We start from the raw sequence: 24381 nt of genomic DNA on the forward strand, positions 1-24381 counted from the left end.
GTCTTAATCCAAATGAGCTATATCCATATAAAAAGGGAAAGAGTCTCTTGATGAAAGTGAAAGAGGAGAGTGAAAATGCTGGCTTAAAGCTCAACATTAAGAAAACTAAGATCATGGCATCAGGTCCCATCACTTCATGGGAAATAGATGGGGAAACAGTGGAAACAGTGGCTGAATTTACTTTTCTGGGCTCCAAAATCACTGCAGATGGTGATGTCAGTCATGAAATTTAAAGACGCTTGCTCCTTGGAAGGAAAGTTATGCCCAACCTAGATAGCATATTCCAAAGCAGAGACATTACTTTGCCAACTAAGGTCCGTCTAGTCAAAGCTATGGTTTTTCCAGTGGTCATGCATGGATGTGAGAGTTGGAGTATAAAGAAAGCTGAGCACCGAAGAACTGAAGCTTTTGAACTGTGGTGTTGGAGAAGACCCTTGAGAGTCCCTTGGACTGCAAGGAGATCCAACGAGTCCGTCCTAAAGGAGGTAGTCCTGGGTGTTCATTGGAGGGACTGATGTTGAAGCTGAAACTCCAATACTTTGGCCACCTGATGTGGAGAGCTGACTCATTGGAAAAGACCCTGGTGTTGGGAAAGATTAAGGGCGGGAGGAGAAGGGGACGACAGAGGATGAGATGGTTGGATGGCATCACCGACACAATGGACATGTGTTTGGATGGACTCCAGGAGTTGATGATGGACAGGGAGGCCTGGCGTGCTGCGTTTCATGGGGTCGCAAAGAGTTGGACATGACTGAGCAACTGAAATGAACTGAACTGGAAAAGGGAAAATCAGACATAGATACATACATATAGGGAAGAAAATGTGGGGAGGTATAGAGAGATTTCAGCTATTTACAAGCCAAGGAAAGTGGCCAGGAATGAAGGCCCCTTATGCATTCACACCTTGCAAAAGATCCAACTCAGATGAAACTTTGATTTGGACTTAGAGCCTCCACAAGTATGAGACAATAAATGAATGTGTTTAATTGACCTAATCACTAGCATTTTGGACAGGAGTTGTCAGTTCAGTTGCTCAGTCGTGTCCGACTCTTTGCAACCCAATGAATCGCAGCATGCCAGGGCTCCCTGTCCATCACCAACTCCCGGAGTTCACTCAGACTCACGTCCATCAAGTCAGTGATGCCTTCCAGCCATCTCATCCTCTGTCGTCCCCTTCTCCTCCTGCCCCCAATCCCGCCCAGAATCAGAGTCTCTTCCAATGAGTCAACTCTTCTCATGAGGGGCCCAAAGTACTGGAGTTTCAGCTTTAGCATCATTCCTTCCAAAGAAATCCCAGGGCTGATCTCCTTCAGAATGCACTGGTTGGATCTCCTTGCAGTCCAAGGGACTCTCAAGAGTCTTCTCCAACACCACAGTTCAAACGCATGAATTCTTCAGCGCTAAGCCTTCTTCACAGTCCACTTCTAACATCCATACATGACTACTGGAAAAACCATAGCCTTAACTAGATGGACCTTAGTTGGCAAAGTAATGTCTCGGCTTTGGAATATGCTGTCTAGGTTGGTCATAACTTTCCTTCCAAGGAGTAAGCATCTTTTAATTTCATGGCTGCAGTCACCATCTGCAGTGATTTTGGGGCCCCCCCAAAATAAAGTCTGACACTGTTTCCACTGTTTCCCCATCTGTTTCCCATGAAGTGATGGGATCGGATGCCATGATCTTCATTTTCTGAATGTTGAGCTTTAAGCCAACTTTTTCACTCTCCTCTTTCACTTTCATCAAGAGGCTTTTTAGTTCCTCTTCACTTTCTTTTTCGGTACGTTTATTTCTAGGTGTTTTATTTCTCTCTCTTTTTATGCATTTTAACTCACCCTAGTGGCTTTTCAGCAATAAGAGTGATCATTTTTTGAGAAATAACCACTATAAATCATTAATCAATTCCAGTATGTGTGGTATTTGGGGGACCTAAATGAGGTTTAAGACAAGAATTTATAATTTGCAAAATGTTACATATTTTTAGTGTATATGTGTAAGTATTCCTATTTCTGTTTGTGTTCTGTATTTGGAGAATGGGATTCTGTCATTCTCTTCATACTGATCACTGGTTTTGATAAATTCTGGAGGTAATAGCTGTTCATTTCATTCCTATGATTTTCAGGAGCACTCTGCTGGGGAAGCCAGGACATTCTGCTCATGCCACTGTAGGTCAACCACGAGAAGATTCTGTGTTGGAGTAAAATGTCCACCAAGTGACCTGAGTCACTCTAATGCCTGAAAGAGCTGGAACTATGGAGGACTGTCATACTCTTTCAGGAAGCTTTAACTGATTATTTCATTTTCCAACTAAGGTGAATTTCACTGAGTTTGGCTGAAAGTGAACGTGAAGTCGCTCAGTCATGTCCGACTCTTTGCGACCCCATGGACACCAGGCTCCGCCATCCATATGATTTTCTAGGCAACGGTACTGGAGTGGGTTGCCATTTCCTTCTCCATGAGATCTTCCCGACCCAGGCATCCAACCCAGGTATCCCGCATTGTAGACAGACACTTTACCATCAGAGCCACCAGGGGAGATGGGCTGACTGGGGGTTAAACATGGGGGAGGGGCAGGGCAGGAGTTGGGAGGTGGGACGTCCGGTGTCACGGGACATGAGCTGCCATAGTAACAGGCTTCCCTGCCTTGCATCCAATCAGAGATGGACAGTGTCTGTGACGTCAGGGAAAGCCGGGCCTATAAATTCGACCAACGGCCTTCAACGGCCTCACTGTTCTTCTGGGCTGCGCTATGGAGAATGGTGGCGCTGCCGTGTGGAAACCGTCCTCTGACAGCCACGAGGAAGACGTGATCACCATAGACACCAGCACCTCCGAAACTGAGCCCTCTGAAACGGAGATGGCGAAAGCAGAGACCTCCAAACCAGAGCCCTATGATGCGGAACCAAGAAAGGCGAAGCAGAAGACAGCTAAGGGCCGCCGTTGCCGTCGCCGCCGCTGCCGTCAGGGCAATTTCTCAAGCTTTGCTACCTATTTCCCTAGGGTGCTGAAGCAAGTACATACAGGCCTGAGTCTTTCCCGTGAGTCCGTGAACGTCCTGGATTCGTTTGTGAAAGATATGTTCGAGCGGATTGCCGAAGAGGCCGGGCGCCTGGCCCACAGCAACAAGCGCTGCACCATCATGACCGAAGACATCCAGACATCTGTGCGTCTTCTGTTGCCTGGGGAGCTCGGCAAGTATGCCACGTCCGAGGCCACCAAGTCGGTCATCAGATACCACCTCTGCAGATGAACTGCCTCAGGACTGTCTGACCATCGCAAACCAGACTTAAGGGTTCGCCCCTTAGGCCCTACATTTAATTTTTAAAACATTTCTACCCCAAAGAAAACATTAAAAACCTCTTTAACTTTGCTTCAATATGTGTCGGTTGTGTCATTTGTTCGACGGAAGATCGTGTCCTTTTTTCTTAACATGTTGCAACTCGTCCCTTTCCTAAATGGTTATTTCTATTCGTGGTTTCTCAGTGATTTCAGGGATCTTTATGGTCAAAATTCTTTCCCTAAAAGTTTCATTGGCCTTTTCCATTTTCATTCTCCCATCTATATTTAGGTATCATCCAGAGATTTTTATATGAGTATAGCAACCGATAAAAACCAGTGTGGTCTTCCCGGGTGGCTCAGCAGTAACGAATCCGCCTGCAATGCAGGAGTCGCAGGAGAGGCAGGGTCCATCCCTGGGTCATAAAGATCCCCGGGAGGAGGGCATGGCAACCCTCTCCAGTATTCTTTCCTGGAGAATCCCATGGAGAGAGGAGCCTGGTGGGCTACAGTTCATAGGGTCTGCAAAGAGTCAAGCACCACTGAAGCAAGGTAGCACGCAGGCTCACAAAGAGCACGATTGTGTGTGTGTATGCGTGTGTGTGTGTGTGTGTGTGTGTGTGTGTGTGCGCTCAGCCACTCAGTCATGTCCGACTCTGACCCCATGGACAGGAGCCCACTGGGCTCCTATCTCCTTGAAAGTTTCCAAGCAAGAATCCTGAATTGGGTTGTCATTTCCTACTCCAGGGGATCTTTCTGACCAAGGGATAGAAGCTGTGTCTCTTTCGTCTCCTGCATTGGCAGTCAGATTCTTGACCACTGCACCAGCAGTAGCAGATATAAAAATCACATTCTATTCCTTCAATCCCAATTCACTTCCATGTGTAAAGTAGGACTCAAACACAGTATAAAATAAGAAAATTCTAAATTTCTGGAATCAAGCACCATATCTTTTGAAATCACCTTATCCAGATTTCTCTGATCTTATTTTTTGTTTGCAACCTAGAACATTTTGCTTTTAAAAAAAATAAAAATAAAAGAAAGAAAACAAAAATCCTGACTGAATTGCACACTTGCAGGGATGATGGGATAGTTCAGTGACAGAGAATGTAGCCACAGTCTCCACAGTAGCAGCCAATGAGGGACTGGTAGCCCATGAGCCAAAGCAATTGGCCAAACGTATGGTGGAGTGAGGAGAGACGAACAAATAGCAACCTTCCTGTGACACTCAGCCTAAAGATGGAGAGGGAACATGGGGTGATAGTTTCCCTGATGTTTTTCCATTCAAGCACCTGCTTTAACCATGGCAATTTAAGTACAGGCATCCATTTCCTGGGGCTTCCCAGGTGGTGCCGGTAGTAAAGAACCTGCCTGCAATGCAGGAGAGACAGGAGACCCAGGTTCTGTCCCTAGATGGAGAAGGTTCCCTGGAGGAGGGCATGGAAACCCACTCCAGTATTCTTTCCTGGATAATTCCCAGGGACAGAGGAGGCTGGTGGGCCACAGTTCATGGGGCCACGAAGAGTGGGACACAACTGAGGAGACTTAGCGCGGATGCATGCACCCACTTCTTGTTGAGGGACATGCCTCTAGCTCCTTGCATCAAAATAAGGAGGAGGATGTTCAGCAGTTAAGAGAAATGAGATGACTTCTTCTTCCACCTGAAGTATTTGACTGCTATTGCTTATGATAGTATTTACTGAATTTAATGTGCATTGTGTTTTCTTCTTGGTGCATTGACATTTTTATTTCTAAAAGTATATTGCTGAATTTCAAAGTAGTTGGTGATTTTCTTATTCCTTTTATTTTTGTTTGTTTTGAGATATGTTTTATTTTTCAATTAATTAATTTTTTATTGAAGGATTATTGCTTTACAGAATTTTGCTGTTTTCTGTCAAACCTCAACATGAATCAGCCTAGGGTATACATATATCCCCTCCCTTTTGGAACTCCCTCCTCATCCCACCCCTCTAGGTTGATACAGAGCCCTGGTTTGAGTTTCCTGAGCCATCCAGCAAATTCAAATTGGCCATCTATTTTACATATGGTAATGTAAATTTCCATGTTACTCTTTCTTTGCATCTCACTCTCTCCTCCCCTTTCCCTCTGTCCATAATTCTATTCTCCTATTTCTTTTTTAAAAGATTGATTTCAAGTTTACTACATCCTTGGAGAGAGACAAAGCACTCTGCGATTTCAGTCCTTTGTAATTTACAAAGCTTTTCATTAGAACTTAATATTTCATTATATTTTAAACTATTCATTTTGAACTTTAAGCAACAAGGATATGCTGTACAGCACAGGAAAATATACCAATTATCTAATAATAAATGTAAACAGAGTATAATATATAAAACAACTGAAGCACTATGTTGTAAACCTGAACAAATATAATATTGCAACTCATGAATATATCCATAAAAAAATTTAAAGTTGAGAAGAATTTATCAGTACCACTGTTATTGGATGTAAAAATCTGTGAAGGATTTGATTCTCAGCAAAACAATGAGAGAAAAGCTAGGAGGATCTACAAAATTCCAACCTCTTGACTCTAGCTATAGTATTTCCTCTAGGTCAGTCATGACAGAGTTCGGTAAGTTCTGAATTATTTTCCTAGCAATTTCATTTCCCAGTTTATTCTCATTCTCCCAAAGTGTACTATGGAGTTCTTCAGAAGCAGTTTATGTGTGATATACAATAGATAGAGTGAAGAAACTGATATGCAAAATTCCAATTTTCTTTTTTTCTTTCTAGATTTCTTATGTGTTGTCCTCCCTTACACTCCCAGTCTTCACTCTCTAGACCAATTATGCTGCATCTGTAACATCTTTCAACAGTGATCCTATTGCATTTCTGTATTTACAAACACAAAAAACACAGAGCACGATAGCAGTGTCTTAGTGAACTGGCACAGTACCACAGTACCTTCCCCATTAATCTGCAGTCTGATTTTTAGAAAGGCATTAAACACAATGGACATTAAACTCAGTAAATATTCTCTTAAGCATTAGCAGTCAAATACTTGAGGTAGAAGGAGTCATCTTATTTCTCTTAATTGCTGATCCTCCTCCTCTTTTACAGATGCAAAGAGCTAGAGGCATGTCCCACAACAAGAAATGGATGCATCTGTGTGTGCTAAGCCTCTTGAGTGTTGCCAGACTCTTTGTGATCCCATGGACTGTAGCCCACTAGGGTCCTCTGTCCATGGGGCTTATCCATGCAAGAATACTGGAGTGGGTTTCTATGCCTTCCTCCAGGGAACCTTCTCCACCTAGGGATCAAACCCAGGGCTCCTGTGTCTCCTGCATTGCAGGCAAGTTTCTTACCACTGATTCCAACTGCGAAGCCCCAAGAAATGGATGCCGGCATCTAGGTGGTTTGAGTCGTTTCTGACTCTTTCCGACTCTATGGATTGTAGCCCACCAGGCTCCTTTGTCCATGGAATTTTCCAGGTAAGACTACTGGAGTGGGTTTCCATGCCCTCTTCCAGGGGATCTTTGTGACCTAGGGATCAAACCTGCCATTCCTGCAACTCCTGCATTGTAGGCGGATTCTTTACCGCTGAGCCACCCGGGAAGCATACACCACTCTTTATCGGTTACAAATCCCATGGACAGAGGAGCCTGGTGGGTTGCAGTCCACGGGGTCGCTAGGAGTCGGACATGACTGAGCGACTTCACTTTCACTTTCATGCATTGAAGAAGGAAATGGCAACCTACTCCAGTGTTCTTGCCTGGAGAATCCCAGGGACGGGGGAGCCTGGTGGGCTGCTGTCTCTGGGGTAGCACAGAGTTGGAAACGACTGAAGCGATTTAGCAGCAGTAGCAGCAGCAGCATATCCCATATAAAAATCCCTGGATGATAACCTAAATATAGGTGGGAGAGTGAAAATGAAAAAGGCCAATGAAACTTTTAGGGAAAGAATTTTGACCATAAAGATACTTAAAATCACTGACTGATAAACCACGAATAGAAATAACCATTTAGGAAAGCGACCCGTTGCAATACGTTAAGAAAAAAGTACACGATTTTTCCATCAAACAAATGACACAACCGACCGTTATTGAAGCACACTTGATGAGGTTTTTAATGTTTTCCTTGGGATGGAAAAGTTTTAAAGATGGAAAGTAGGGCATACCTAAAGAAGCCAGAGTGGATGGACGTGGCTCTTTATCACTACAGGTCTTTTCCCTTCAAGTGGTTCTGATAAGAGTCTTTGGTTTGCGATGTTGCAGTGGTCATGAGGCAGTTCATCTGCGGGTGTTGTATCTGATGACCGACTTGGTGGCCTCGGACACTGCGTACTTGCCGATCTCCCCAGGCAGGAGAAGACTCACGGCTGTCTGGATCTCCCCACTCGTGATGGTGCAGTGCTTGTTGGAGCGGGCCAGGCTCCCGGCCTCTTCGGCGATCTGCTCAAACATATCCTTCACGAACGAATCCATGACGTTCATGGCCTCGTGAGAGAGACTCAGGCCGGTGTGCACTTGCCTCAGCACCCTGGGGAAATATGTGGCGAAGCTTGCAAAGTTGTTCAGATGGCGGCGGCGGCGGCGGCGGCGGCCCTTAGCTGTCTTCTGTTTCGCCTTCTTTGGCTCAGCATCATAGGGCTCTGGTTCGGAGGGCTCGGTTTCCGAGGTCTCTGTGTCAGAGGGCTCCGTTTCTGAGGTCTCTGTTTCAGAGGACTCCATTTCAGAGGGCTCTATTTTGGAGGTTCCGGCTTCGTTGGTGCCCAGGTCTTCCTCAGAGCTGTCAGAGGATGGCTGAGCCATGTCAGAGCCACCAGTCCCCACTACTCAGAAGAAAGGACATGCGGGAATTGAAGGCAGTTGGCGGAGTTTATAAGCCCTGCCCTCCCTGAAGTCACAAACACTGTCCATATCTGATTGGATAAAATGCGAGGCAGGAGGCCTGTTACTATGGCAGCCCATGTCACGTGACACTGGATGCCCCACCCCCAACTCCCACTGCCCCTCCCCCACGTTTAACCACACAGACAGTCAAAATCAGTGGTATCTTTAAACTTTCCGTGACTTCCACCGGAAAAATCTTTGAACTCTGCCCCATGAAGGAGACAGCCAGTCATCTATTCTCCTCAGCTGATTTATGTCTACTGTTGATGCAAGAGAAGTTTCAAAGATGTCACCAAAGTCATCTAAGTTGAAAAATGTAATAATCAGTTAGAGCTTCCTGAAAGAGTCTGACTGATCTCCATAACTCAAGCTGTTTCAGACATCAGAATGACTCAGGTCACTTGGTGGACATTTTACTCCAACACAGAATCTTTTCCTTCTGATTGACCTACAGTGCCCAGAGCAGAAATTTCCTGACATCCTCAGCACAGAGCTCCTGAAAAGCATAGGAATTAGTTGACCAGCTCTTATCTCCAAAACTTACCAAAGACAATGATCACTATGAAGAGAATGACAAAATCCCATTTGCCAAATACAGAACACAAACAGAAATAGGAATACATACTAGAAATATTTAACATTTTGCAAATTTTAAACTGTTTTCTTAAACATTATTTAGGTCCCCCAAATACCACACAATCTGGAATTGATTAATGATTTATAGTGGTTATTTCTCAAAAAAATGATCACTCTTATTGCTAGAAAGCCACCAGCGTGAGAGAAAAAGAATAAAAAGAGAGAGAAATAAAACACCTAGGAATAAATGTACCTAGGTGGTGGTGAAAGACCTGTACTTAGAAAGAATAAGACTGATCAAAGACATTGAAGATAATACAAACAGAGGGAAAGGTCTACCTTGTTTGTGGATTGGAAGAATTGATATTCTTTAAACAACCATGCTATCAATGGCAATCCACATATTCAATGTGGATTGAATACCAGGGCATTTTCCACTGAACTAAAACAAACCATTTTAAATTTTGTATGGAAAGATGAAAGACCCTGAATCGCCAAATCAATCTTCAAGAAGAAGACCAGAACTGGAGGAATCGGGTTCCCTGATTTTGGACTAGAACAGAAAACTACAGTAATCCAATCAGTGTAGTACTGGCACAAAAATAGACACATGGATCCTAGAACAGGAGAGCCCAGAAATAAACATATGGGCTTATGGTCAATTCAGTTCAGTTCAGTCTCCCTGTCATGTGTGACCCTTTGCGACCCCATGAACTATAGCACACCAGTCTTCCCTGTCCATCACCAACTCTCAGAGCTTACTCAAACTCATGTCCATCAAGTCGGTGATGCCATCCAACCATTTCATCCTCTGTCGTTCCTTTCTCTCCCTCCTTCAATCTTTCCCAGCATCAGGGTCTTTCCAAGGAGTCAGTTCTTCACATCATTTGACACAATATTGGAGTTTCAGCTTCAGCATCAGTCCTTCCAATGAATATTCAGGACTGATTTCCTTTAGGATTGACTGGTTGCATATCCTTGCAGTCCATGATCAATTAATCTACAATTTAAAAAGGCAAGAATGTACAAATGGAGAGAAGACAGTCTCTTCAATAAGTGGTGCTTGGATAATTGGATAGCTACATGCAATAAAGTAAAATTAGAACATTCTCTAGCAGCATATACAAAAATAAACTCAAAATGGACTGAAGACCTAAATATAATCATATCTTGTGTAGGAAGTCATTTTAAGATTCCATTAGACATTTTAATGAGCTGTGTTTCTTTCACATTTGTAAATTCAGACATTAAATGAACACATCAGTTATATTAAAAAAAAAACACTGAAAATAACCACAATTGGGTTTTGAGGGGATAACTGTGACCTCAAAAGTCTCTGATACACAGGAAATCTAGGATGGAGATGGAAAAGCAGAGTTTGATGTTGAAGATTGGAAGGGGGAGTAACACTGGTGATTATGCACTTCAGTTGATGATTGAGGAAATAAGAGCGCCTAGTGAGCAATCACCTTGCAGTGTTGTGGGTCACTGTGAATGCAAAATAAGGGAAATGGCTTCACGGCTTAAATAACAATTGCCAGTCTCAACTCACGAATGATGGTGTTGATAGGAAAGGCATACTCCATTCAGAAACCTTCTCAACATTACCATTGTTTATGGATTCACATAAAAAGAAGACTCCGACACAGCATAAAAGTTAAGTGCAACAGAAAATTCAGGAAAAAAACAAACAAAAACAAACAAAAACAAACAAACAAACCCATTTCAAACTTCCTATAATCACAAGTTTCTACCCTAACTTGTTCAGCTAATCTAATGTCATTCTTTTTCACCCCTCATTCTCTTGTTTTTGAAGTGGAAAACCTTCATGATTTGCAACTTAACCTCATAGGGATGGTGAGAGCATTCATTCAGTCAGAGAAGCTAAAAAAGTTCATGTTGACTCCATGTCAGCCAAGGAGGGACTCAAACTGGTAGGCACAGTCACTGAACCACTCTACAGCGAGGTTTTCCTGACTGAACCAATAACTGTCTTCCTGGGGTGTTCAGGTCTGGTGACAGCAGGTAACAGGTTTGGTTATTTATCTACTCTGACAGTAGGGTAACAAGCACAATTATCTATAGTTGGTCTTATAAAACTAATCAAGGTCATTTATATATATTATCAGTATTAGGAAATGGCTTGGTAGTAAAGAATCCACCGCAATGCAGGAGACCTAGGTTTAATCCCTGGGTCCGGAAGATTCCCTGGAGTAGGAAATGGAAACCCACTCCAGTATTCTTGACTGGAAAATTCCATGGACAGAGGAACCTGCTAGGTTACAATCCATAGAGTCAGAAAGAGTCAAACACGACTGAGCGAGTAACACTTTCAACACTTTCTCAAGTATTCTAGAGCTCCTGTACAAAATGCTAGTGATTAGGTCACTTAAACAACATTCATTTGTCTCATACTTGTGGAGGTTCTAAGTCCAAATCAAGGTTTCATCTGAATTGATCTTATGCAAGGTGTGAGGCCTCTCCTTGGCCTGCAGATAACTGAAATCCCCATATACCTGTCTACATTTTCTTTCCTCTGTGTATGTATGTCAGATTTTCCCTTATTATATGGATATGACTCATTTAAATTAACACTTATCTAATGAACATATTTGAACTTGTTTGCTTGGTAAATGCTCATCTCCAAATATGATCACATATGAATATGAGTGTTTATGGCATAGATACATTAATTTTAGAGGCACAAATTCAACCCATAGGAGATATGTATTTTGAACTAAACATGAGAATATTTCCAGCCTCTTCCATCATGTTGATGTATGGCAAAACCAATACAGTATTGTAAAGTAAAATAAATAAATAAAAAGAGAGCATACTGGTGACCACTTATGAGAAACAAGGTGGCCCCACCACAGTCATTTTCACAATTCTGTGAATGTTTAGTAATTTCATTTTAGTATTTTATTTCTTTTTCTTTCTGTGAGCGAGAAGATAGTGTGTCATTTTCAATTGTTACAAAATGTTCTTCACACCTGCAGTTGTAATTATTTCGTATTGGATAGGATATAAGAGGAGGAGGCAATGACAACCCACTCCAGTACACTTGCCTGGGAAATCTCATGGATGGGGGAGCCTGGTAGGCTGCAGTCCATGGGGTCGCGAAGAGTTGGACACGACTGAGCAGCTTCACTTTCACTTTTCACTTTCATGCATTGGAGAAGGAAATGGCAACCCACTCCAGGATTCTTGCCTGGAGAATCCCAGGGACGGGGGAGCCTGGTGGGCTGCCGTCTATGGGGTCGCACAGAGTCGGACACGACTGAAGTGACTTAGCAGGAGCAGCAGCCAAACATTGACATAAAATTCTGATAATCCACAAAATCAAACTTTTCCTGAGCCCTTCAGGAAAAGGACACGGCTCTACATGACAGAAAAAACAAAAGGCGTTCTTTAAAGTGGCAGAACCTCATGAGATAAAGAAAAAGAATTTAGGTCCTGTGGCAAGATACTAGAGAGAGCCTCCCTGAGTAGTACAGGTATGAAGTGGACAGTGCCTTTTCAAGAATGGGCAATGAAGGTCTGTATCTTTTGGTCCAATATAGAAGAATTCTGATGGGCTGTTATACCTCCAGGGCTCTCTTTGGTCACTGCACTAAATATTTAGGAAATGTGAGTCCAATTATCAAGAATATTATTTAGCATCTTGTGGAAAATTAGAGAAATCTCATGAGAGAACTTTTATTTTATTTTATTTTTTTTTAATTTTAAAATCTTTAATTCTTACATGCGTTCCCAAACATGAACCCCCCTCCCACCTCCCTCCCCATAACATCTCTCTGGGTCATCCCCATGCACCAGCTCCAAGCATGCTGTATCCTGCATCAGACAAAGACTGGCGATTCAATTCTTACATGATAGTATACATGTTAGAATGTCATTCTCAAAAAAAGAATATGATTCCCAAGGAGAGCAGGAACTTCTTCCACCAAAGCAATGGCAAGAAAATATCTCTAGGTGGGACCTTGAGATGATTGCAGACAAGCTGAATATAATTTTGGAAATGAAAAGCTCATTTCAGAGCCATTGCATTTTTGAAAAGAGAACTATGGACCCATAGGAAAAAGACATTATTTCACAGAATAACTTCATTTCTGTTGTGCTCATTGTTGCTGCTTTCAATATCCCAGTGTTTACCCATATGACATACAAATGTTTTTCCAGTCAAATCTTATACATTGTTATTATGTGAGAATTCCTGCCAGCAAACCTAACCCACTAGCATATTTTTACTGGTCTAGGTGTGTTTCACATTTACTGAATCCAATAATCAAATACAGGCGTTAGGAAACCAGTTTTACAACCGCATCATGTAGTCCATGAAGGCAGAAGTGCATGGGTGACTGAGACTTGCCACCTAGGAAGGAGGGAGAGAAATGAGGTTCACTGCTGAAGACCAAGAGGGGAAATGAGCATACGTAACTGCTCACTTCACAGGGTGATTGAAGAAAACAGGCACCTAAAGAATAATCACGACCTAGTGGTGCTGGCTACTGCAAACACAAATTAGCACAAGGGCTTTACTGCTTAAGTAACAAACTGTAAGTTTCAACCCCAGGGAAATAGTTCAAATGTTTTTCAACATCATCTCTATGATAGAATTTACTGTAAAACATAAACGAGAGCTGAAATTCGTTCAGTTCAAAATATTGCAGAAATAACTGCAGTATCCCTCTATACAGAGGCATTGTGGAATTCATCGATCTTTGAGAAGTGAAGAGAAGCAGAAGTCATATAGCATGGTAGGGCTGATGCTTGAGCAGGTATTTTGTCATGCACCTGAGGGAAATTTGTTTTAAGTAGGAGTAATATGCAGGGTTACTGTGCTTGTGGAAGTCAATGGACTGGCTTATGTAATATATCCGTGTAATATAACTGTCTGAAAACTCGAGTCCTTTACCATACTCTGGTAGGTGAAGAGCATTACCCAGAGCCACACAGCTACTGAGTTAGAACTGACACCAGGATCCAGGTGATTTCCTGAATCTCACTTCAGTGTCTGATCCAGTATTAGGCATGCTTTTGCCTTTGAGTGATTCTAACAGAGGATTACAGAAACCATGCTTCTCTTGATGAGCCTGCTTCATAGGAAATATCTCGATATAAAAGCATAACCTCCAATGATCTCAAATAATCCTCTGGAAAATAATTCAAGTGAAAAACATATAATAAAGTGTTTCCCTTAACCAAACTCCAACATCATACAAGGGCAGTTTTTTATGCTTTTCCCTCTCCCTAATTTTTTTCCTCAAGACTGCCCCATTTATGACTCTGTGGATATGCACTTTTCACAATCGAGGAGGCAAATTACAAATAAATGTCAGATATTAGAGGACCCAAAAAGAAGAGGGCCATGAGGTATATGAGAAAACTCTGTATTCCTAAATCAAAAAAGTTAGTTATTCAGGCCAGGTCTGTCTGTGTTCCTTTCACCAAGAAATCTGTACTTACATTCTCCTTGCTGTCTATCTGCCTGTTTCTTTGTCTATATAAATGGTTACGATGTCTATAATGGTTAGAAATTTCAGTTCACTTTGGTGTGAAAGCTGTGGCATGCAGTATAAGATTCCACTAAATAGTAGGTGTCCCTCTCCTAGTAGTAAGTAAAGAGTAAGCCAATCCAAGGAAATCATCATATTATAGTGAACACTTATTTCTATAGCCTTACCCTGTGTATGGCACACAAAAATATTGCAAGAAGCTTGACTTTAATTTCAGTGTCTATTAGATTCAGGAATATTGCTTGTCCCTGAGTACTCCTTCCAATAAGAAGTCTTGTCTGTTTCCCCCTCCTCTTGAGCTGATGAAGCTTCTGATTATTTTGAGCAATGAATAAATAAAACTGGTAGAAATTGTATTAGGCCATTTACCAGCCTAAGGTTTAAGAAGGAATGTCCTTCTGCCTTGCTGTTTGAGGACATAGAGCTACCATGGAAAGGGTTAGTCTGTCCTGCTAGACCTCCCCACAAGAAAAGAGGCCCCTTTCAGCACCAGATATGTGTGAAGGCGCTTGGAACTTTGCAGTGTAGCTTAGGTATCAGGTGATTATCACTGAGTGGTCTTAGGATGGTTCATATTTTTAACAGATATTTACATTTCACATTTGGAAATTGTGCTAGAAAATTTTTAAATGTTCCCATTATAAATTGTAATATACAAAGTTATGCTAAAGAGTATTTCAAATACTCAGATGTGCTTGAAAAGTGGCTCAAATCAATAGACAGCTGACACACACACATAATTCTAACTGATTAATTGACTATGCCCATAGTGAAAAACTGGACTTTCTTTCTCATAACTAAGAAAGGATCAAAGAAAATTCTAATTTTTGTCTTTAGCTATGGGTGGGGAATAAAATTTTGATAAAGCATTTGTAACCAAAAGAGTGCACTGATGTAGCTTTGGTATTCTAATTAATACTATCAGCATGGCCCAAGTAATTTCTGTTTGCAAACGTATGGCAAATGCAAATCTAATTGCAACTAGAGGAGCTTAACCCTAATTGAGGCTTCCACAAGTATTCCTGCAATTAATGCCCCCCCTCCCGAGCAAATACAACTTCCCCCTCTAAAATGACAGCATCAGCATAAACTATAAACCAAGATGAAAACCTGTAAAGACTAATAATCAGATGCGAAGTACAAGAAATATACCTAACATATTTAAATAGATGATAAGATACATAAGACATGAGTAATAAATAGCTAATTATCAGCAGACAAATAAGCTTTCTAGTACTGAACATCATAACAGAAGGGTAAAGAAAGTTTAAACAGCGAGACAGAAATGGAGAGAGAATATATGATCTAGAAGATAGATGAAAGAAATACTACAAAATACTTCATAAAGAGAATAAAAGAATTAAATGGAGGTCAAGAAACCTAAGAAATGGACTAAGAAAATACATCTCCTCTGCCTACCAGAAGTGACAAACATTTCTTAGGAGTTACTTTACCATAGTCGTTTTGTCAAAAGTTTTCACTTTCATCGCAGGTTCAAAGGATTTGTTAACAAAATGAGCTACTCATTATATACAAATAAACAATACAAGTGTTATTAGAGAATTATCTAACTTACTTGCAATATACTAACATTAAAAAGAGAGAGAGAAATAGAGCAGAGGATACATCACCAATCTGGATTTCGAACAGCATTCAGACTTAAACAGCTCTGGGAAGTCACGTGACACAGCACATCTGGAGCCCCAACTGGGAAAAGGTCCCAGGCAGCCCGTCCACTCCGTGGGTGAGACTTCAAAGATTGCAGTTCCGGGTTCCCTGCTTATAATCCCAGGCCACAAACTGATTATCATTTTCAATCTGTAAGCAAAACTGCAGCTGTGGTACGATGTTAATTTTTTCCAATGCTGTTGGCTTTGTTCTGCAAATCTTGGAAAGTTGCTAAATCCTGGAATGGTTGGCCAGACCTCCTCCAGGCACTTAACAAACTGCAAGATCCACTTCCTATCTATCAATTGTGTTTCTCTTCCACACTCACAGTAGATGTGGCTGACAGCCACAGCAGTAGTCAGGGCAGTGTCCAGGTTGGTCAGAAGCAAAGTCAGAGGCCTATTGTGCTGTCTCTGAAGCCTAAACAAGAGTATTTATTTAATTTCCCCATGAGAAATATCAATAACCTCAGATATGCAGATGACACCACTCTTATGGCAGAAAGTGAAGAGGAACTCAAAAGCCTCTTGATGAAAGTGAAAGTGGAGTGTGAAAAAAAATTAGCTTAAAGCTCAACATTCAGAAAACGAGGATCATGGCATCAAGTCCCATCACTTCATGGGAAATAGATGGGGAAACAGTGGAAACAGTATCAGACTTAATTTTTCTGGGCTCCAAAATTACTGCAGATGGTGACTTCAGCCATGAAATTAAAAGACACTTACCCCTTGGAAGAAAAGTTATGACCAACCTAGATAGCATATTCAAAAGCAGAGACATTACTTTGCCAACAAACGTCCATCTAGTCAAGGCTATGGTTTTCCCAGTAGTCATGTATGGATGTGAGAGTTGGACTGTGAAGAAAGCTGAGCGCCGAAGAATTGATGCTTTTGAACTGTGGTGTTGGAGAAAACTCTTGAGAGTCCCTTGGGCTGCAAGGAGATCCAGAGTCCATTCTGAAGGAGATCAGCCCTGGGATTTCTTTGGAGGGAATGATGCTAAAGCTGAAGCTTCAGTACTTTGGCCACCTCATGCGAAGAGTTGACTCATTGGAAAAGACTCTGATGCTGGGAGCGATTGGGAGCAGGAGGAGAAGGGGACGATAGAGGATGAGATGGCTGGATGGCATCACTGACTCGATGGATGCGAGTCTGAGTGAACTCTGGGAGTTGGTGATGGACAGGGAGGCCTGGCATGCTGTGATTCTTGGGGTCGCAAAGAGTTGGACATGCCTGAGTGACTGAACTGAACTGAACGGAATTCAACCCAGAGAAGACAAGAATTTTGAGTTTAGGTGGGCATAGCTGTTGAATTTTCCATTGTATTGAAACCAATTTTTTTTCACAGATAAATGCTGGTATGACATTTACTAGGTGGTATAGTTGCAATTTTTAATTCTTCAAGCATATAAATGTAGAATATTGAGGGAAAGACTTATATAGAATTTTTTGATGAATAAGGGTATCCAAATCCCTGTGCAATTTGGAAAATATTGAATTTTTGATAATCACAAGTTATTTATTGATGGATGCCTTATAAATTACTTCAGAACTTAGTGCATTAAGGGAGCGATTATTTATGATTTCTTATATATCTATGAATGTTTCTGCTGATGTGCTAGTAAGTGTAAGATTTTTGTAGCTCCCTCTGTTTTTCATGGTCCCTTGTACAATTTATATAACATTGCTTCATAATTAATAGTATATAAGACACTTCTCTGCATTCTAACATGGATGCTTGATAATAAGTAATGGTGTGTACATACTCATATAATAATAATAATAATAATAATAATACAGAGAACATTGGTGAGCACTTAAGGGAAAATAAAGTCACACCACTCATGTAAATTCCTCAACTATTTCAATAGTGAATAATTTTATTCACTTTATAAAAGTTTCTGATTTCCCCCTCTATTTGAAGAGAGAAGTTACTGTTTCATTTCAGTCCTTATAAATTCATTATGGTTTTTTAAAATTAATATATTTATTTTACTTAAAAAAGTTTATTTATTTAATTGGAGGCTAATTACTTGACAATATTATAGTGATTTTTGCCATACATTGACATGAATCAGCCATGGGTGTACATGTGTTCCTCATCCTGAACCCCCCTCCCACTTCCCTCCCCGTCCCATCCCTCTGGGTCATCCCAGTGCACCAGCCCTGAGCACCCTGTCTCATGCATCAAACCTGGACTGGCAATCTGTTTCACATATGATAATATACATCTTTCAATGCTATTCTCTCAAATCATCCCACCCTCACCTCCTCCCACAGAGTCCAAAAGACTGTTCTATACATCTGTGTCTCTTTTGCTGTCTCGCATATAGGGTCATCATTGCCATCTTTCTAAATTCCATATATACACGTTAGTAGGCTTCCCTGGTGGCTCAGAGGTTAAAGTGTCTGCCGGCAATGCGGGAGACCCTGGTTCAATCCCTGGGTCTGGAAGGTCCCCTGGGGAAGAAAATGGAAACCCACTCCAGTACTCTTGCCAGGAGAATCCCATGGAGGGAGGAGCCTGGTAGGCTACAGTCCATGGGGTCGCAAAGAGTCGGACACGACTGAGCGACTTCACTTTCATTTTCATACTGTAATGGTGTTTTTCGTTCTGACTTACTTCACTTTGTATAATAGGCTCCAGTTTCATCCCCCTCATTAGAACTGAGTCAAATGCATTCTTTTTAATGGCTGAGTAATATTCCACTGTGTATATGTACCACAGCTTTCTTATCCATTCATCTGCCAGTGGACATTTAGGTTGTTTCCATGTCCTGGCTATTGTAAAGAGTGCTGCAACGAACACTGGGGTACACGTGTCTCTTTCAATTCTGGCTTCCTTGGTGTGTATGCCCTGAAGTGGGATTGCTGGTCATACGGCAATTCTGTTTCCAGTTTTTTAAGGAATCTCCACACTGTTCTCCATAGTGGCTGTACTAGTTTGCATTCCCACCAACAGTGTAAGAGGGCTCCCTTTACTCCACACCCTCTCCAGCATTTATTGCTTGTAGACTTTTGGATAGCAGTCATTCTGACTGGCGTGAAATGAGGACCTCAGTTCTTTTTCTTAATCTCATGAGGTTCTGCCAGTTTAAAGAAAATCTTTTGGTTTTTTTTTTCTGTCCTGTAGAGCCATGTCCCTTTCCTGAAGGGCTCAGGAAAAGTTTGATTTTGTGAATTATCAGGATTTTGTCTCAGTGTTTGGCTGAGAGTGGTGTACTTTACAGGCTCTTATATCCTACACAATAGGAAATAATTACAAATGTAGGTGTAAAGAATACTTTGTACCAATTGCGAATGACAGATGATCTTCTCCCTCACAGAGGGAAGAAGAGGTAAAATACTAAAATGACATTACTGAACATTCACAGAATTGTGAAACTGACTGTGGTGGGGCCACCTTGTTTCTCATAAGTGGTCACCAGTGTTCTTTTAATAAGATGGAAGAAGAAGGCGATATGCCCACAATTAGTTCAAAATGTATATCTCCTTTGGGTTGATTTTGTGCCTCTAAACTTAATGTATCTGTGCCATAAACACTCATACTCATATGTGATCATATTTGGAGATAGAGTATTTACCAAGTAAACAAGTTAAAATGTGTTCATTAGAATAGGTCTTAATCCAAATGAGCTATATCCATATAAAAAGGGAAAGTCTCTTGATGAAAGTGAAAGAGGAGAGAGAAAAGTTGGCTTAAAGCTCAACATTCAGAAAACGAAGATCATGGCATCTGATCCCATCACTTCATGGGAAATAGATGGGGAAACAGTGGAAACAGTGGCTGAATTTACTTTTCTGGGCTCCAAAATCACTGCAGATGGTGACGGCAGCCATGAAATTAAAAGACGCTTGCTCCTTGGAAGGAAAGTTATGACCAACCTAGATAGCATATTCCAAAGCAGAGACATTACTTTGCCAACTAAGGTCCGTCTAGTCAAAGCTATGGTTTTTCCAGTGGTCATGCATGGATGTGAGAGTTGGAGTATAAAGAAAGCTGAGCACCGAAGAATTGATGCTTTTGAACTGTGGTGTTGGAGAAGACCCTTGAGAGTCCTTGGACTGCAAGGAGATCCAACCAGTACATCCTAAAGGAGGTCAGTCCTGGGTGTTCATTGGAGGGACTGATGTTGAAGCTGAAACTCCAATACTTTGGCCACCTGATGTGGAGAGCTGACTCATTGGAAAAGACCCTGGTGTTGGGAAAGATTAAGGGCGGGAGGAGAAAAGGACGACAGAGGATGAGATGGTTGGATGGCATCACCGACACAATGGACATGTGTTTGGATGGACTCCAGGAGTTGATGATGGACAGGGAGGCCTGGCGTGCTGCGTTTCATGGGGTCACAAAGAGTCAGACATGACTGAGCAACTGAAATGAACTGAACTGAACTGGAAAAGGGAAAATCAGACATAGATACATACATATAGGGAAGAAAATGTGGGGAGGTATAGGGAGATTTCAGCTATTTACAAGCCAAGGAAAGTGGCCAGGAATGAAGGCCCCTTATGCATTCACACCTTGCAAAAGATCCAACTCAGATGAAACTTTGATTTCGACTTAGAGCCTCCACAAGTATGAGACAATAAATGAATGTGTTTAATTGACCTAATCACTAGCATTTTGGACAGGAGCTCTCAGTTCAGTCGTTCAGTCGTGTCCGACTCTTTGCAACCCAATGAATCGTAGCATGCCAGGGCTCCCTGTCCATTACCAAATCCCGGAGTTCAATCAGACTCACGTCCATCAAGTCAGTGATGCCATCCAGCCATCTCATCCTCTGTCATCCCCTTCTCCTCCTTCCTCCAACCCTCCCAACATCAGAGTCTCTTCCAATGAGTCAACTCTTCTCATGAGGGGGCCAAAGTACTGGAGTTTCAGCTTTAGCATCATTCCTTCCATAGAAATCCCGGGCTGATCTCCTTCTCCTTGCAGTCCAAGGGACTCTCAAGAGTCTTCTCCAACACCACAGTTCAAATGCATGAATTCTTCAGCGCTAAGCCTTCTTCACAGTCCACTTCTAATATCCATACATGACTACTGGAAAAACCATAGCCTTAACTAGACGGACCTTAGTTGGCAAAGTAATGTCTCTGCTTTGGAATATGCTATCTAGGTTGGTCATAACTTTCCTTCCAAGGAGTAAGCATCTTTTAATTTCATGGCTGCAGTCACCATCTGCAGTGATTTTGGGCCCCCCCCAAAATAAAGTCTGACACTGTTTCCACTGTTTCCCCATCTGTTTCCCATGAAGTGATGGGATCGGATGCCATGATCTTCGTTTTCTGAATGTTGAGCTTTAAGCCAACTTTTTCACTCTCCTCTTTCACTTTCATCAAGAGGCTTTTTAGTTCTTCTTCACTTTCTTTTTCGGTACGTTTATTTCTAGGTGTTTTATTTCTCTCTCTTTTTATGCGTTTTAACTCACCCTAGTGGCTTCTCAGCAATAAGAGTGATCATTTTTTGAGAAATAACCACTATAAATCATTAATCAATTCCAGTATGTGTGGTATTTGGGGGACCTAAATGAGGTTTAAGACAAGAATTTATAATTTGCAAAATGTTACATATTTTTAGTGTATATGTGTAAGTATTCCTATTTCTGTTTGTGTTCTGTATTTGGAGAATGGGATTCTGTCATTCTCTTCATACTGATCACTGGTTTTGATAAATTCTGGAGGTAATAGCTGTTCATTTCATTCCTATGATTTTCAGGAGCACTCTGCTGGGGAAGCCAGGACTTTCTGCTCATGCCACTGTAGGTCAGCCAAGAGAAGATTCTGTGTTGGAGTAAAATGTCCACCAAGTGACCTGAGTCACTCTGATGCCTGAAAGAGCTGGAGCTATGGAGGACTGTTATACTCTTTCAGGAAGCTTTAACTGATTGTTTCATTTTCCAACTTAGGTGAATTTCACTGAGTTTGGCTGAAAGTGAACGTGAAGTCGCTCAGTCATGTCCGACTCTTTGCGACCCCATGGACACCAGGCTCCGCCATCCATATGATTTTCTAGGCAATGGTATTGGAGTGGGTTGCCATTTCCTTCTCCATGAGATCTTCCCGACCCAGGCATCCAACCCAGGTATCCCGCATTGTAGACAGACACTTTACCATCAGAGCCACCAGGGGAGATGGGCTGACTGGGGGTTAAACATGGGGGAGGGGCAGGGCAGGAGTTGGGAGGTGGGACGTCCGGTGTCACGGGACATGAGCTGCCATAGTAACAGGCTTCCCTGCCTTGCATCCAATCAGAGATGGACAGTGTCTGTGACGTCAGGGAAAGCCGGGCCTATAAACTCGACCAACGGCCTTCAACGGCCTCACTGTTCTTCTGGGCTGCGCTATGGAGAATGGTGGCACTGCCGTGTGGAAACCGTCCTCTGACAGCCATGAGGAAGACGTGATCACCATAGACACCAGCACCTCCGAAACTGAGCCCTCTGAAACGGAGATGGCGAAAGCAGAGACCTCCAAACCAGAGCCCTATGATGCGGAACCAAGAAAGGCGAAGCAGAAGACAGCTAAGGGCCGCCGTTGCCGTCGCCGCCGCTGCCGTCAGGGCAATTTCTCAAGCTTTGCTACCTATTTCCCTAGGGTGCTGAAGCAAGTACATACAGGCCTGAGTCTTTCCCGTGAGTCCGTGAACGTCCTGGATTCGTTTGTGAAAGATATGTTCGAGCGGATTGCCGAAGAGGCCGGGCGCCTGGCCCACAGCAACAAGCGCTGCACCATCATGACCGAAGACATCCAGACATCTGTGCGTCTTCTGTTGCCTGGGGAGCTCGGCAAGTATGCCACGTCCGAGGCCACCAAGTCGGTCATCAGATACCACCTCTGCAGATGAACTGCCTCAGGACTGTCTGACCATCGCAAACCAGACTTAAGGGTTCACCCCTTAGGCCCTACATTTAATCTTTAAAACATTTCTACCCCAAAGAAAACATTAAAAACCTCTTTAACTTTGCTTCAATATGTGTCGGTTGTGTCATTTGTTCGACGGAAGATCGTGTCCTTTTTTCTTAACATGTTGCAACTCGTCCCTTTCCTAAATGGTTATTTCTATTCGTGGTTTCTCAGTGATTTCAGGGATCTTTATGGTCAAAATTCTTTCCCTAAAAGTTTCATTGGCCTTTTCCATTTTCATTCTCCCATCTATATTTAGGTATCATCCAGAGATTTTTATATGAGTATAGCAACCGATAAAAACCAGTGTGGTCTTCCCGGGTGGCTCAGCAGTAACGAATCCGCCTGCAATGCAGGAGTCGCAGGAGAGGCAGGGTCCATCCCTGGGTCATAAAGATCCCCGGGAGGAGGGCATGGCAACCCTCTCCAGTATTCTTTCCTGGAGAATCCCATGGAGAGAGGAGCCTGGTGGGCTACAGTTCATAGGGTCTGCAAAGAGTCAAGCACCACTGAAGCAAGGTAGCACGCAGGCTCACAAAGAGCACGATTGTGTGTGTGTATGCGTGTGTGTGTGTGTGTGTGTGTGTGTGTGTGTGCGCGCTCAGTCACTCAGTCATGTCCGACTCTGACCCCATGGACAGGAGCCCGCCAGGCTCCTATCTCCTTGAAAGTTTCCAAGCAAGAATACTGAACTGGGTTGTCATTTCCTACTCCAGGGGATCTTTCTGACCAAGGGATAGAAGCTGTGTCTCTTTCATCTCCTGTACTGGCAGTCAGATTCTAAACCACTGCACCAGCAGTAGAAGATATAAAAATCACATTTACCCATTCTATTCCTTCAATCCCAATTCACTTCCATGTGTAAAATAGGACTCAAACACAGTGTAAAATAAGAAAATTCTAAATTTCTGGAATCAAGTGCCGTATCTTTTGAAATTACCTTATCCAGATTTCTCTGATCCTATTTTTTGTTTGCAACCTAGAACATTTTGCTTTAAAAAAAAGAAAGAAAGAAAACAAAAATCCTGACTGAATTGCACACTTGCAGGGATGATGGGATAGTCCAGTGACAGAGAATGTAGCCAGTCTCCACAGTAGCAGCCAATGAGGGACTGGTAGCCCATGAGCCAAAGCAATTGGCCAAACGTATGGTGGAGTGAGGAGAGACGAACAAATAGCAACCTTCCTGTGACACTCATCCTAGAGATGGAGTGGGAACATGGGGTGATAGTTTCCCTGATGTTTTTCCATTCAAGCACCTGCTTTTAACCATGCCGATTTAAGTACAGGCATCCATTTCTTGGGGCTTCCCAGGTGGTGCTGGTGGTAAAGAACCTGCCTTCTTATGTGGGAATGGAAGAGCCATGGATTCAATCCCTGGAGTGGGAAGATGCCCTGGAGAAAGGCATGGCAACCCACTCCAGTATTCTTGCTGGAAGGTCCCATGGACAGAGGAGCCTAGCGGGTTACAATCCATAGGGTCTCAAAGAGTCAGACACGACTGAAGCGGCTTAGCATGCACGCATCCATTTCTTGGGTCTTCCCAGGTGGTGCCGGTAGTAAAGAACCTCCCTGCAATGCAGGAGA

General features: G+C 42.5%; 3 protein-coding genes across 3 annotated transcripts; 2 read left to right on the top strand and 1 right to left on the bottom strand.

The window, feature by feature from the left end:
* The first annotated feature begins 2746 nt into the window (after window positions 1–2746).
* On the top strand, window positions 2747–3247 carry LOC108634440 (histone H2B-like). Its single transcript, XM_018044104.1, has one exon. The coding sequence runs from the start codon at window positions 2747–2749 to the stop codon at window positions 3245–3247; it is 501 nt and encodes a 166-aa protein (XP_017899593.1).
* Window positions 3248–7523: 4276 nt separating this feature from the next.
* LOC108634441 (late histone H2B.L4-like) lies at window positions 7524–8045 on the bottom strand. The gene has a single exon (XM_018044105.1). It carries the CDS (start codon window positions 8043–8045, stop codon window positions 7524–7526), a length of 522 nt encoding a protein of 173 aa, XP_017899594.1.
* Window positions 8046–22216: 14171 nt separating this feature from the next.
* On the top strand, window positions 22217–22861 carry LOC102186003 (histone H2B-like). Its single transcript, XM_005701491.2, has one exon. It carries the CDS (start codon window positions 22235–22237, stop codon window positions 22733–22735), a length of 501 nt encoding a protein of 166 aa, XP_005701548.2. The 5' UTR covers window positions 22217–22234; the 3' UTR covers window positions 22736–22861.
* Window positions 22862–24381: the final 1520 nt, after the last annotated feature.

Source organism: Capra hircus (genome assembly GCF_001704415.2).
Source record: "Capra hircus breed San Clemente chromosome X unlocalized genomic scaffold, ASM170441v1, whole genome shotgun sequence".
Lineage (NCBI taxonomy): Eukaryota > Metazoa > Chordata > Mammalia > Artiodactyla > Bovidae > Capra > Capra hircus.